Genomic DNA, 13,209 nt, shown 5'->3' on the forward strand with positions numbered 1-13,209 from the left:
TGTTGTGAGCGTGACCTGGTCACAGGGGCCGGTGGGGAAAAGGAGGAAGAAAAAGTGTGTTATGTAAAACAGGGATGATTTCCTATCTTGGGGGCTGGAGTGTTTGCATGTTTGTGTGGAGCGATGGGCTCCCACAGAAAGCTGAAACGAAACGTATATGCTAACTGAAAACTATTTCCTGGGAAACGTGTGGCATTTTCGTTCCCATTCCTTGTTTGCTTTTGCCTTATTTTTACCTTCCCCCCCCCCTCTCTCTCTCTCTCTTTCTTGTGGTGGGAGGCCCCACCACAAATGCAAACTGGCACAGAGTGGACAGGCTAGAGGCTGCTAGCTCTGGGCCTGCCTAACTCAGTGCTGCAGGCACTGACTGGCAGCAGCTCTCGGGGATCTCCAAACAGAGCCTCTGCCAACCCTACCTGGAAATGCTTATGTATGAACTACTCAGTGTCAGAGTTAAAGGTAAAGGGTAAAGGGACCCCTGACCATTAGGTCCAGTCGTGGCCAACTCTGGGGTTGCGGCGCTCATCTCGCTTTATTGGCCGAGGGAGCCGGCGTACAGCTTCCGGGTCATGTGGCCAGCATGACTAAGCCACTTCTGGCAAACCAGAGCAGCGCACGGAAACGCCGTTTACCTTCCCGCCAGAGCGGTACCTATTTATCTACTTGCACTTTGACGTGCTTTCGAACTGCTAGGTTGGTAGGAGCTGGGACTGAGCAACGGGAGCTCACCCCGTCACGGGGATTCGAACCGCTGACCTTCTGATCCGCAAGTCCTAGGCTCTGTGGTTTAACCCACAGCGCCACCCGCATCCCAGTGCCAGAGTTATGTATAAGCTAAACAAGCTATAGGTTAGGGCCCCACTCTCTTGGAGGCCCCCAAAAAATTTGAAGGAAAAAACACCTGGATGTACATTTCCAAAATATAAGACAAAAAACAAATAAAATAAAACCTACATACAGCAACAGTGTTTTGTGTTGTGTAAGAAATAGAAAGTAATGCAAAACGGATTAGTCCCTTCCAGACCTTTAAAAACAACCCCTAAAACAGCAATTTAACAAGAAATTTACTATCTAATGAGACATTGATCCATGAAATGAAAGCATAATCAATATACCGTACTATAAAATAAAGAAGACAGCATTGTAGAAAATAATAATAAAAAAATTTAAATTCTTTTCTTCCCGCACTGATGATAGTCATTCTTTGGATGGGGGGCTTTTATCTATCTCCGCAGTCACACAACCAATCAGTAGCTGAACTGGGCTCCACACAGTCACAAAAATAAATTAACCGAAAAAGCCTCAAAAAATGCAAAAAAAATAGCAAAAACAAAAGCGCCAAATGTAATCCATTAAAGAAGTCCGTTTGACTTTTGAAATGTATGAAAACCAAGGCGCATCTTCTGATTGGTGCAAACGCCCTGGAAACAATAGCCGACAACAGCATTGGACGTTCGGCTTCCAAAAAACGTTCTAATACCGGAACACTTACTTCTGGGTTTTCAGCGTTTGGGAACCAAGGTGTTTGAGAACCAAGGTACCACTGTAATAATAAACCAGAGGATATTGAAGACGGTGTATTCTTTTTTCTCTCTCTCTCTTTACTTTGTTTTTGTGTGTTATAAATTTCCATGCCTTTGGTTTAAAGTCTTTGCGCTTCTTTCCTTGCCAATTAACATGAATTATGCAGTGACAAGATAGATGTGAACGTGGCTTTAAAGTGAGTGGCGCACTGGGAGAGAAGGAGGGGGGGAGCAGAAATCAAGGTGACAAGTCTTATTTTTAATTTGTTTCAATTGACTGGGATTTCTAGGGTTTTGTGCTGGGGTTTTTTAATCCCCTATGGCCTCCAGGAGAACAGCCTGGCACACAAAAATTGTGCACGGCCATTTGTGTCAAGTTCACAAGCAGCCACTCTTCCTTAACTTCTAAGGTATTTTGTTCATGGGACTGCTGAGCTGAAGTTTGCAAGCACATTGCTTGATTGCAATGAGAAAGCGTTCAGGTTTACAAACAATTATGTATTATTTTATACACCGCTTGGTCGTAAAAAGAAACAACAAACCAACAAACCTCAAAGAGGTATACAAATAGATAAAAAATTGCAACAATAGTTGAAAACATGCAAAAAGTTAAAATACTAAAACATGTTAAAATTCACACCAGCTTTCTAAGCTTCTGGGTTAAAAAGTAAAGGGATCCCTCACCATTAGGTCCAGTCATGGCCGACTCTGGGGTTCTGGCGCTCATCTCGCTTTATTGGCCGAGGGAGCCGGCATACAGCTTCCGGGTCATGTGGCCAGCATGACTAAGCCGCTTCTGGCGAACCAGAGCAGAGCACGGAAACGTCGTTTACCTTCCCGCCAAAGCGGTACCTATTTATCTACTTGCACTTTGATGTGCTTTCAAACTGCTAGGTTGGCAGCAGCAGGGACCGAGCAACAGGTGCTCAACCCGTCGCAGGGATTCGAACCGCCGACCTTCTGATCGGCAAATCCTAGGCTCTGTGGTTTAACCCACAGCACCACCCACGTCCCTCTAAAGCTTCTGGGTAAGCTTGTCTAAACAAAGATGTTTTTAATAGCTCAGACAGCAGCAGACCCTCAAAGTGTCCCTTTTTTCCAGGGACAATCCCAGATTCACAGAAGGCATCCTGGTTTTTGATTTGATACCAGAATGTCCCTTTTTTCCTTAAGACGTCCTTATTATCATTGGAGAAATGTTGGAGGGCATGGTAGAGTGTCTCTATTTTCATCAGAACGATCAAAGAATTGTAGAGTTGGGTCATCTAGTCCAAATCCGGAATCCTATTCTGGATGGGCTCGAACCACCAACCTTCTGCTTAACAGCCAGATGCACTGACCCATTGCGCCACAGGCTCCATGTATGCCATTTCATTTGTGGTGGCTGCCATTTTGTTTACATGCAGGGAACTAGAATGATGCAATAACCAGGGCACTGAAGGTAAATAAAATGGCAGTCTCCAAGAGATGGGCACAGAGAAAGCCACCCGCTGCTACAACCTCACCTCTAAATGGCATAAATGAAGAATGACTGGGGAGTCTGGAATGGGACTCCCATTGATTCCTGTATGAATTTACAGTCATACCTCGGGTTACAGCAGCTTCAGATTGCGTTTTTTTGGATTGCGCACCACCGAAACCCGGAAGTCCCAGAATGGGTTACTTCTGGGTTTCGGTGGTCGTGCATGCGCAGAAGCGCTAAATCGTGCTTTGTGCCTGCGCAGAAGCACTGAATCGCAACCCGTGCATGCGCAGACATGGGTTGCAAATGCTGCGGGTTGCGAACGTGCATCCCGCATGGATCATGTTTGCAACCCGAGTGTCCACTGTATTTCGGAACCAATGAAAATCGAACTGTGTGTCCTATGCTTGGTCCACTTTTCATTGTGAAATGGTTGCATATCTCTATAGAAGCAGGCATGCATGCATCTGCACACATACACAGTTTTTGCCACTTGTGTGGCACTGACACCACTCCACCACTTTGCAGGTGGAGATTGGCAGAGGTCAACGGGGCTGGGTGGAAGGATGTTCCTGCCCAGTTCACACACACACCAGTCAGGCGCAACTGGGGTTTGAATTGCACCCTAACTTACAAACAGGGTGCCAAATGGTTGAGTCTCCACCCCCATCGTTCTGCCTGGACACCGAGGTCCAGCTCCGAGGGCCTTCTGGTGGTTCCCTCCCTACGAGAAGTGAGGTTACAGGGAACCAAGCAGAGGGCCTTCTCGGTGGTGGCACCCGCTCTGTGGAACACTCTCCCATCAGATGTCAAGGAAATAAACACCTATCTAACTTTTAGAAGACATTTGAAAGCGGCCCTGTTTAGGGAAGTTTTTAATGTTTGATCTTTTATTGTGTTTTAATGTTCTGTTGAGAGCCGCCCAGAGTGGCTGGGGAACCACGTCCAGATGGGTGGGGTATAAATAAGAAATTATTATTATTATTATTATTATTATTATTATTATTATTATTATTATTATTATTCTGCACTGCACTCAGGTGGTAGGGAAAAAGCTAAATGCACAAGAATTTAAGGAATGTCTGCAGGATTAGGCCATTGACCCTTCAGGTCCAGTATCCTGTTGTCGCAGATGCATGTGGGAAACCTTCAAGCAAGATTTGAGCACAAAAGTTTGTACTCATGAACGGCGGAGATCACAAACCCTGTCTTAAAATGACTTTGAAGAAACATTTAAAAGAGGGTCTGTTTACCCTTCGTCAAGAAATTAGACACCTTTCGCTTCCTAAGATTCTGAACGCAAAGGGAATATTCAGATACGTCAAGGCGTTAAACCTTCCCCCCCCCCTTGTTTTCCCCCTTTTTTCTCTCATTTCAACAATAACAGGAATATGCTGCCAGAACTGAGACTGTTTTGAATTGTGGCTCTGAAATTAACAAATCTGTTACACATTGCAAAAGAAGAAGAAGAGAGAGAGCCAGAGTGAGTTTTTGTTTTGGTCACTGCAGGGAAAGCTTTGAGGGTGGGGGAAAGAGGAGTCAGGGGTGGGGAGTTTTTGGAAAGGAAAAAGAAAGAAAATGTGTGTTTGCTTTTAGAGTGTCATAAAATCTTAACTATGGGGAAAGGAGGGGGGGCGGGAATCCTAACCTCTGGGCTAAGTCTAAGGAGAGCTGGGGAGAGCGTTGCAAAATAGCCAAAAGCAGAGAACGGCTCTAGCTTGCAATAATCTGTGAATGATTGCTAGCAGTGTCTGCAGAGCCTTCACATTTTTTGATCTGTGCTTGTTCCTTAAGAAAGCAGAGGCGGACGGTGTTAATAAAGAGAGATTTAGCTGCCAGCTTGCACTCTCTGAATTACAGTGGACGGCAAAAAGGTCACAATTTGATCAGTTGCAGCAGTAGATTACGGGGTCTTTCTCCTTGTTTTGTTTTAAAAGGAGGGAGTGAAGGTGGGGAGGGGGGAGTGATAGTGGAGAAATGCAGCCCAGGGCTTTGGCAAGCCTTTTAAACACAACAAGATAGGGGTTTTGTGTGTGTGTGTTTTTGCGGGGGGAGGGTGGAGAGAAAGAGAGACGCTCAAGTTCTTATCAGCTGGAAAAGGAGGAAGAGCTCTCTCCCTCTCTGTGTGTGTGTTTTTACTTCTTCGTTTCGGATTGCCTGTTGTCATTCCCACCCAGTAAAAGCCGAGACAGCAGCCTGCTTCTTAGTGGCTGTGCAACTCTGCAGATCGTTTGCTTTTTACATTTTCCTGTCTTTTTGTTTGTTTGTTTTTAAAAAATACAATGGTTTCAATCATCTCTGATCTGGACCCACTGAAAAGCTGGAAAGTTTTAAGGTAGGCCTCTTTCTTTCTTTCTTTCTTTCTTTCTTTCTCTCTCCCCCCATAGGAACCCCTCCTCCGTTTACCTTACTCACAAGTACAACGCATGCACGGGCTTGGTCTGCGCTTCAGAATCACATGGGGCTTAACCTCGACTGCACTGCAACCTCGGTGCTGTAACCACAATATGAATTCCTGGGTTTAAGATACAACAGGAGTTTCTGGTAATTAGACACCCCTCCTTTAAAAAAAAAAAGGATGAGGGGGGTTCAGCTGATGTTTCAGCGGAGTCTTCATTGAGAACTTTGAATATATCCCTTAATGCAGACCGGAAAAGTTGGTTGCCTTGTTATTTTAAAGTGGGATTTATTTCGAAGCTGGAGCTGTAATAAGTTTAACACTGGCTGAGACTGCTAAAGAGTTGGAAAACTTGTGGGGTTTTATTATTAGTATTTGCTTCGTTGGAGAAAGGATTTTCTAAGTGATGTGTGCCTTGCTGCCTTAGCAGAGGGCATATCATTAATTTTAGGGGAATTTTTTCTTATTTTGAGCTTTACAAAATACTTTTTGGCAGCTATTTATGCAAGGCATGATTTTGGTTCTTGAGGGTTGTTTGTGCCTTAACTCTACTTTTTAAAAAAGTAAATGGAAAGGGAGTGGTTACTGCTTAAATGGGTTTTACACGAATTTGACCTGTCACAATAGTGTTCTGAAATGCTTTGTGAGGCTACCCATCGAGTTTTTGGTTTATAAAGTACACTGCTTCCTAAAATTTTTCGGATGGCACTGCAGCCCTTTCTTAAAACTTCTCCTTGGAAAACTAACCACAATTCTCTTGATATATCTCCATCCTTTTGCATTTTATATCCAATGAGGAAAGGCCTTTGAAGAAGCGTATGGCTGCTGTTTATTGCAATGATGTGATAAGATGAGATGAGAATCTCTTCTTCGGTGGCCTTATTATTACAATTTTAAGGACGGATGTGCTTCAAAGTCATTTATCTTTGCAGCAAGGTGTTTATCTTACAGCAAGGTGTGTGCATGTTGTGAACAGAGGACTGTGAACAGACACCTCCCACGCAAACACATTTGCTGACGGCGAATGTGTGGAGGGGCTTTCAAATTCCTCTATGCATGTTCTATATAAGTTGCATTGGGTGGGTGAGACCTATTTGGAGGCGTGTCTGTGTACACGACTTGCTAAAGGCAAGAAGGGGTTGGAATGCTATAACTTCCCACCCTTGTTTCCAGTGATACAATGCATCCCAGTGGCAGCATCAGCTATGATTGTTTGGAGAGTTAGTGTGTATCTGGCGATTTTCTTTTCTCTTCTGATCTTGCGCTTCACAGACAAGGACACCAGGCCTTAACCTTGAAAGGGGTGCCTTGCCTAGATGTTTCCCTTCATATCTGCAAGCGTGCAACGCTGGTAGGGGCGGCACGTTATCTATTGTGTGTTAGCATGGAAAGTATTTGTTGTTTGCGGCTCCTGTTCTTGATCTTTGAACATTTGGCTTGCCAAATTACTCCCCCCCCCCCCAACACCAAACCACCCCTGACTGCTGGGGCAACTTCAATAGGATGACATGAAGAACTCATTGGCATACAGATAAAGGGTAGAAAAGGTCTCTCTCTCTCTCTCCAAAAGACACAAGAGCACATCTAATCAAAGATTGGCACCCACAATGCTTTCCTACTGATGTTGCTGTGAGAAAATGTTGTATTTGCAGAAAGCAAATACACTTGAATACAGGGGGATGGGTGCATGCCTCTTAAATGTCTTAGATTTAAAGACAAGTTGTAGAATAATTTATAGTTAGAAGGGACTATGTAGGTCATCCATGCAATGTAGGAATTTTTTGTCCAAAGTGAGATTCGAACCCACAACCCTGGGATTAAGAGCCTCGGGCTGCACTGACAGAGCTATCCCAGGCTGGCAGCCAGAAATGTGTTTAGAAGATTTGTGGCGATACTTTTGGTCATGGCTTCAATGGCCTCATAAACATATTACTTGTCGGGGGGGGGGGGTCTCATTTATTATATAGCTTAGATCAGTATAAATGTTTTTTTAAAACCAAAACTATTCAGATTATTTTACAATAGGGTAAAATACACGGAAATTAAAGCAAGACCATAATGCAGAACAGTATGTACATTGTCATAATATCTTACCTCAAAACACGAATCATCAGGGATAATCAATGAAACAAAGGCATAAAGGCAGACATCCCATCATATGCCTGGGGAAAGAGGAGGATCTGGACCTAGCAATGAAAAGATGACAGAAGTCTGGCAGGCCTTGTTGGAGAGAGGGAGCCACCACTGATAAGGCCTACTCCTTTGTCACCATTCTTAAAAATTCCATCACAGAGGGTACACAGAGGAGGGTGTCTGATGTTGACCTAAGGGCATGGGCAGGTTTGTGATGGGGCTCTCGGTCCCAAGCTGTGATAGGATGTTGTTGTTGTTTAGTTGTGTCCGACTCTTCATGACCCCATGGACCAGAGCACGCCAGGTACTCCTGTCTTCCACTGCCTCCTGCAGTTTGGTCAAACTCATGCTAGTAGCTTTGAGAACACTATCCAACCATCTCGTCCTCTGTCGTCCCCTTCTCCTTGTGCCCTCCATCTTTCCCAACATCAGGGTCTTTTCTAGGGAATCTTCTCTTCTCATGAGGTGGCCAAAGTACTGGAGCCTCAGCTTCAGGATCTGTCCTTCCAGGGAGCACTCAGGGCTGATTTCCTTCAGAATGGATCGGTTGGATCTTCTTGCAGTCCATGGGACTCTCAAGAGTCTCCTCCAGCACCATAATTCAAAAGCATCCATTCTTCAGCGATCGGCCTTCTTTATGGTCCAGCTCTCACTTCCATACATCACTACTGGGAAAACCATAGCTTTAACTATACGGACAGGATAGAACCATCCAATGCAGCTGGGCCAGAATAGGGGTTCTGTGATCTGACCACCTGGTTCCTGTTCTCAGTCTGGCTGCTGCATTCTGCACCAACTGCAGTTTCCGAACTGCCTTTGAAGGCTGCCTGTCACAGAGCAAGCCGGTCAGTAAATCACACAGTTCAAAGCTGGAGTTAAGCGAAACATGATCTTCACAGATTTGGCAGAGTTTCAGGCCTAATGAGCACAGGAGCTTCCACCCAGTAGGCATGGGCGCCGACTTGCCCCACACATTGAGGGAATGTGGTGTCACATGATGTCACAAGCATGACATCATTCATCCCTCTGTGCATCCCACCCCCGCCCCGCGTGCAAGAGTTCCTGGCAGTGCCAGGCTGCAGGGGATGGTGGCCCCCTCCATATTGGGAGGCTCAGCTCCCTACCCACAAATATTGAGTGGGCTGAAGCCCCTTTCGCCCCCTATAGTTGGTGCCTCTGCTTGTAGGTCCTACTCAATGAAATCAATTGCTGAGACTGAAAGTCCCTGCCTCCCCAAAGCTGTATATGTCTCCTTCTCTGCAGGGCTCATTGCCAGTGGCGTACTGTGGGGGGTGCAGGGGGGCCGGCCGCACCGGGCGCAACATCTGGGGGTTAGGGTTAGGGGGCGCAAATCCACGGGTTAGGGGGCACAAATCCACGGGTTAGGGGGCGCAAATTACTTGCCTTGCCCCGGGTGCTGACAACCCACGCTACGCCACTGCTCATTGCAAACAATCACAGACTGTGCCTGCTTACAGGCTGCCTTTGCTCCTCCTGTTTCATACCTCTCCTGGTTCTGGGAGACAAGAGAGGAAGGGAGCTTTTTGCAGCAGTAGGGGAAGGCACCCATGACTCTTCATCAGCCTGACTCATCCCTGCCTCTGGGAACTGTAGTTTAAGGGTTGCTGGGAATTGGAACTTTGTGAGGGGTAAAGTTGAGCACTCAGAAATCTTTGAAGGAATGAATGTGTTTTAAAGGTAATGTATAGTGTGGACCAGGGGTTGGCGAACTAAGGTTTGCTGGCCAGATCAGGCCCACCAGGCTCATAAATCTGGCCCGCGGACCCTGCCGCCAGCTCGGTCAGTCCCCACACTGAGCTCAACTGGCGCATCACGTCCTTGAAAAGAAGCCGTGGACGCCTCGCCATGCGGGGACTGACTTCCACAACACTGGCATGGCTTTGGATTGGCTGCAGGAACTTCCTGCAGCCAATCCAAAGCCTCGCCACCTGCACACTGAGGTAAACATGGTGCAGCCATGGATGGAGAAGCCGGTGGGTCTGGGCCGCACCATGGGCATCATGACGGGTGTGTCATGGGGCTTCAGCCAGAGCTTGGCGCTCTTGATGGCACCTGGCACCTGGCTCGGCGCTGCTGGTGGTGGCGCATTCAGTGGTTGCGCTGGAGCAGCTGGAGGGCAAGCTGCGTGGCACCTACGTGGCACTCCATGTGCGTGGCTTGCCCGCTGACCTGGCCTCGGATAGTGGGCCGCAGAATGTGGTGCACGCTGCCTGGGAGCTCCGTGGGGACAGGCCGATGGAGCGGCTGCTGGTCATTAACAACACCAGTGAGCGGACGGCGCTGAGGCATGCTCCTGAGCGCATGCAGAGTGCGTTCCTCCTCCAGGTCCGGAGGCAGATGTGGGACTGGCTTGCAGGGTTTTTATATTTTTCAAAATATAGCCTGACCCCCCACAAGGTCTGAGGGACAGTGGACCAGCCCCCTGATGAAAAAGTTTGCTGACCCGTGATGTGGACTGTGAAGCCCCTGTCTCCATGCTGATTCTGCATGATTCCTCCCCATTTTGCAGCTGGCAGGCCTAGAGAAATCGCTGCTTGCTGTTTTTCTTTTAACACCTTTTAACACCTTCCACATTCGCCTTAGCTATTTGATTCCTGATTCCACTCAAAACTGGAAATGCAGCATACAGAATGGACGGCAACAATGCAAGATAACTTTGTGTGTTTTAATGTCAAAAGGTTTGGACTACAACTTGGGAACATTTTTATCCAATGATTTAAGCAGGTCCTCTTCAACATCATGACTCTAGGCAACAACACACACCACCAGAGGTATGCCACGTGTTACCAAACTACTATTCTGGGAACGCTGCTGAGAATATATAAAAGCTTATTTTATGGGGCTGCGTCTGTATCTCCTTCTGCTAAGGAAATCAGGTTATGTCCTGATTTTGTTAAACCAAGGGAAAGAATAGTTTACATCAGAGCCCAAATAGTTTTATCCTTAGAAAAGAGCGTCCTGGTCCAAAAGCTGAGTCATACCTTTCCCGGAACACCAAGCAGGTGTAAAATTCCACTTTCAAACACTGGAAGAAATATAATCAAAAGTTGTGAGCAGTGGCTGGTGGGGCAACTCCCTACTCTAGCTGTCAGCCTGGCAGTCAGTTATGAAGGTGAGCTGGACAGATCAGAAGAGGCTGGCTAGTACAGCCCCGCCAGAAAAGGAGAGATGTTCATCTGGCTAGAGGGCAAACTTGTGGTGGGCAGCATGTTTAGAGAGGGTTTGAAGCAGGGAAAGAACCAAGGACTGAGAAGGAGCGATAAAAGAAAAGTATACAGAGCTGGGCTTTGGTCACTCTGATATAGTGATCTTCTACCAGTGGGCCCTACCTATGTGTCAGGGAACTGCCATCGGAGCCAGAGGGAGAGGGAGGGCTCCAGAGGGATTCCGGAGAGCGTCCCGGGAGGGAGAGAAGCAGCACATCTTCTGGGGAAGGAAATCAGCGTAGCACCAGTGGAGAAGGGGGGGCAGATGGGGGAATCGGCGAGGTGGCTCCATGACTCCTCGCCGGGGACCAGCGGGGAGAGCATGGGTCCTCCTCTGCCCACACCCTCCCGGCGCAGAAGGCTTCCGCGCAGGGAGAGTAGGCGGAGACTAGGCGTCAAAGAGCTTCTTTGCTGGAAGAAGTTCAAGAAACGCCCACTGACGGATTCTGCCAGCGATTGAGACAGCCACGGGCGAGTGGCTGTTCGGACAGAAAGGGTTCACTCAGGCAACCCAGCCAGGTGTGGCACCGATTTACGCACGAGCAACCCCTAGAACCATTACACTATGCACCAATAGATCCCATTGTGATCACACATTCCTTAAGAACAGTCCACTCTCCCTCCACCTACCTCAGTTTTATGATGGCATGTGCCCTCGTTGTGTTGGGGAAGTAGTCCAAGAGAGAAGATGGACTGAATCACTCACAAGCACCTGAGAATGATCAATCAATCACCCTGGATGATGAATCTGTGAGATTTGAATGAAGGCCCTTTAGTTACAGGAGGGAAGATTTTGGTTGACCATTGTGCTAGACGTCTTGATGGCGAGAGCATTTGGAACGCTCCAGCTCTGGGTTTCTGGGACTGGGTAAGGAGACTGGCTAGATGGCATGTCCAGCTTTCAAGAGACAGAACTACTCCCCCTATAAAATAAAATAAAATCACAATGATCTACCAAAGTTTTTGAGCTTTTTTTAAGAAGTCAAAACAGTTTTTTTAAAAAAATTCTTTTGGGGGGAGCCAAGATCTACTGTGATCAACCACGGACACACACCACACACACACACACACACACACACACACACACACACACACCACACCACCACCACCACCACCACCACGATCTACCAGTAGATCACGATTATATCTTCAATATTTTGCTAACGTATTGGAGGAAAACTTACTGACAGCCTACGGAAGGTCATTCTTGTTAAAACCAGTTAGTGAGGCAAAGGTGAGGAGGACCACATCTGTACTGGAAATTTGGAGCATGTCCATGTTTTACTTTTTAAAGATGGTAGAGATTAACAGTTGCTGAACTGTTCTCTACCGTTCATGCGTTCTAACTTGGATGGAAGCAAACCTGCACTGAAGGATGAGAAAACTATTGAGCAATATGTAAGCAATAGCAGTTCTGTCACTTAATGAGTTTGGTCCTGTTTTTGGCCTCCCGTCTACAAAGGTGGTTCTTGTGGTGACAGGCTAAGACTTGACAAATGATTGATGCTAGCATTTCTTATGTGAAGCAGTTCAGACCTATCGATCTCACTTTCTTGGGGAGGAACAATCTTAGCTGAGAAGAGCGGGTAGAAATTTTGCAGAGGGTGATGTAATCGTAGGTTTTTCTCTCTGTGTGTGCGCAATGCATACTGCTCCGGTGTGGAAAAGGATATAAACACAGAACATGTGAAACAGCTTTCTGCTGAGTCAGACTATTGATCCAGCCAGCTCAGTATTGATCCAGCCAGCTCAGTCGCTAGCAGTCATCAGTCACAATTCTTTCCAAAACTGCTAACCCAAGATCCCTTTAACTGGTTGTACCAGAGACTGAGGGTCTCAGTGGTAGAGGGTGTGTCTATGGGCACAAAAGGTCTTGGGTGCGATCACTGTCATTTCTGTGCAGGGCTGTGAAACACTCCCTTCTAAAACCCCATAGAAGTTCTTCCAGCCACTGCAGGCAGTACCAAGGTACACAGGCCTTGGTTTGGTTTTGGTTCTGTGACTTGGCGTCTTCCTATGAATCTAGGGCAACGGTTCTCAACCTGTGGGTCCCCAGATGTTGGACTACAACTCCCATCATCCCTGAGCTCTGGCCTTGCTAGCTAGGGGTGATGGGAGTTGTAGTTCAACAACATCTGGGGGACCCACAGGTTGAGAAAGGCTGATCTTGGGCAAAGCATGTGCTCCCTAGACTCTAGTTACAGATCAAAGCTCCCTTTGATTCCAGCCTCCTGCCTCATGAAAACAGCCCAGAGCTAGGTTATCTCCAGCAGATGCCTCCCCAGCACCTACCACTCCTGTAGGTCATTCTCCCTGTTGTCAAGCTGTTTTTACCATCACTGAGGGTTCTTCTACTGTTCAAGAAAAATCTGCTGAGGAACCTGGAAATAGTTACTTGGTTTCGATGAGACACTTAATATTTCTTTTGGAAACAAGTAAAGGCAAACTAACGACCCCAACTAATGG

General features: G+C 46.9%; 1 protein-coding gene across 6 annotated transcripts in view; it reads left to right on the forward strand.

Moving 5' to 3' along the window:
* The first annotated feature begins 4,646 nt into the window (after nucleotides 1-4,646).
* Nucleotides 4,647-13,209, forward strand: part of CELF2 (CUGBP Elav-like family member 2) — a 552,082-nt gene continuing 543,519 nt past the window's right edge. Inside the window, exon 1 of one of the 6 annotated variants that reach the window (XM_081210125.1) lies at nucleotides 4,647-5,320. In XM_081210125.1, coding sequence (XP_081066251.1) covers nucleotides 5,268-5,320 — 53 coding nt within the window. In that variant the 5' untranslated portion in view covers nucleotides 4,647-5,267. The remainder of the gene's footprint in view (nucleotides 5,321-13,209) is intronic. The other 5 variants (XM_081210105.1, XM_081210107.1, XM_081210115.1 and 2 more) reach the window with 5 other exon arrangements.

Source organism: Podarcis bocagei (genome assembly GCF_964188305.1).
Source record: "Podarcis bocagei genome assembly, chromosome: 10".
In the NCBI taxonomy this organism is placed as follows: domain Eukaryota; kingdom Metazoa; phylum Chordata; class Lepidosauria; order Squamata; family Lacertidae; genus Podarcis; species Podarcis bocagei.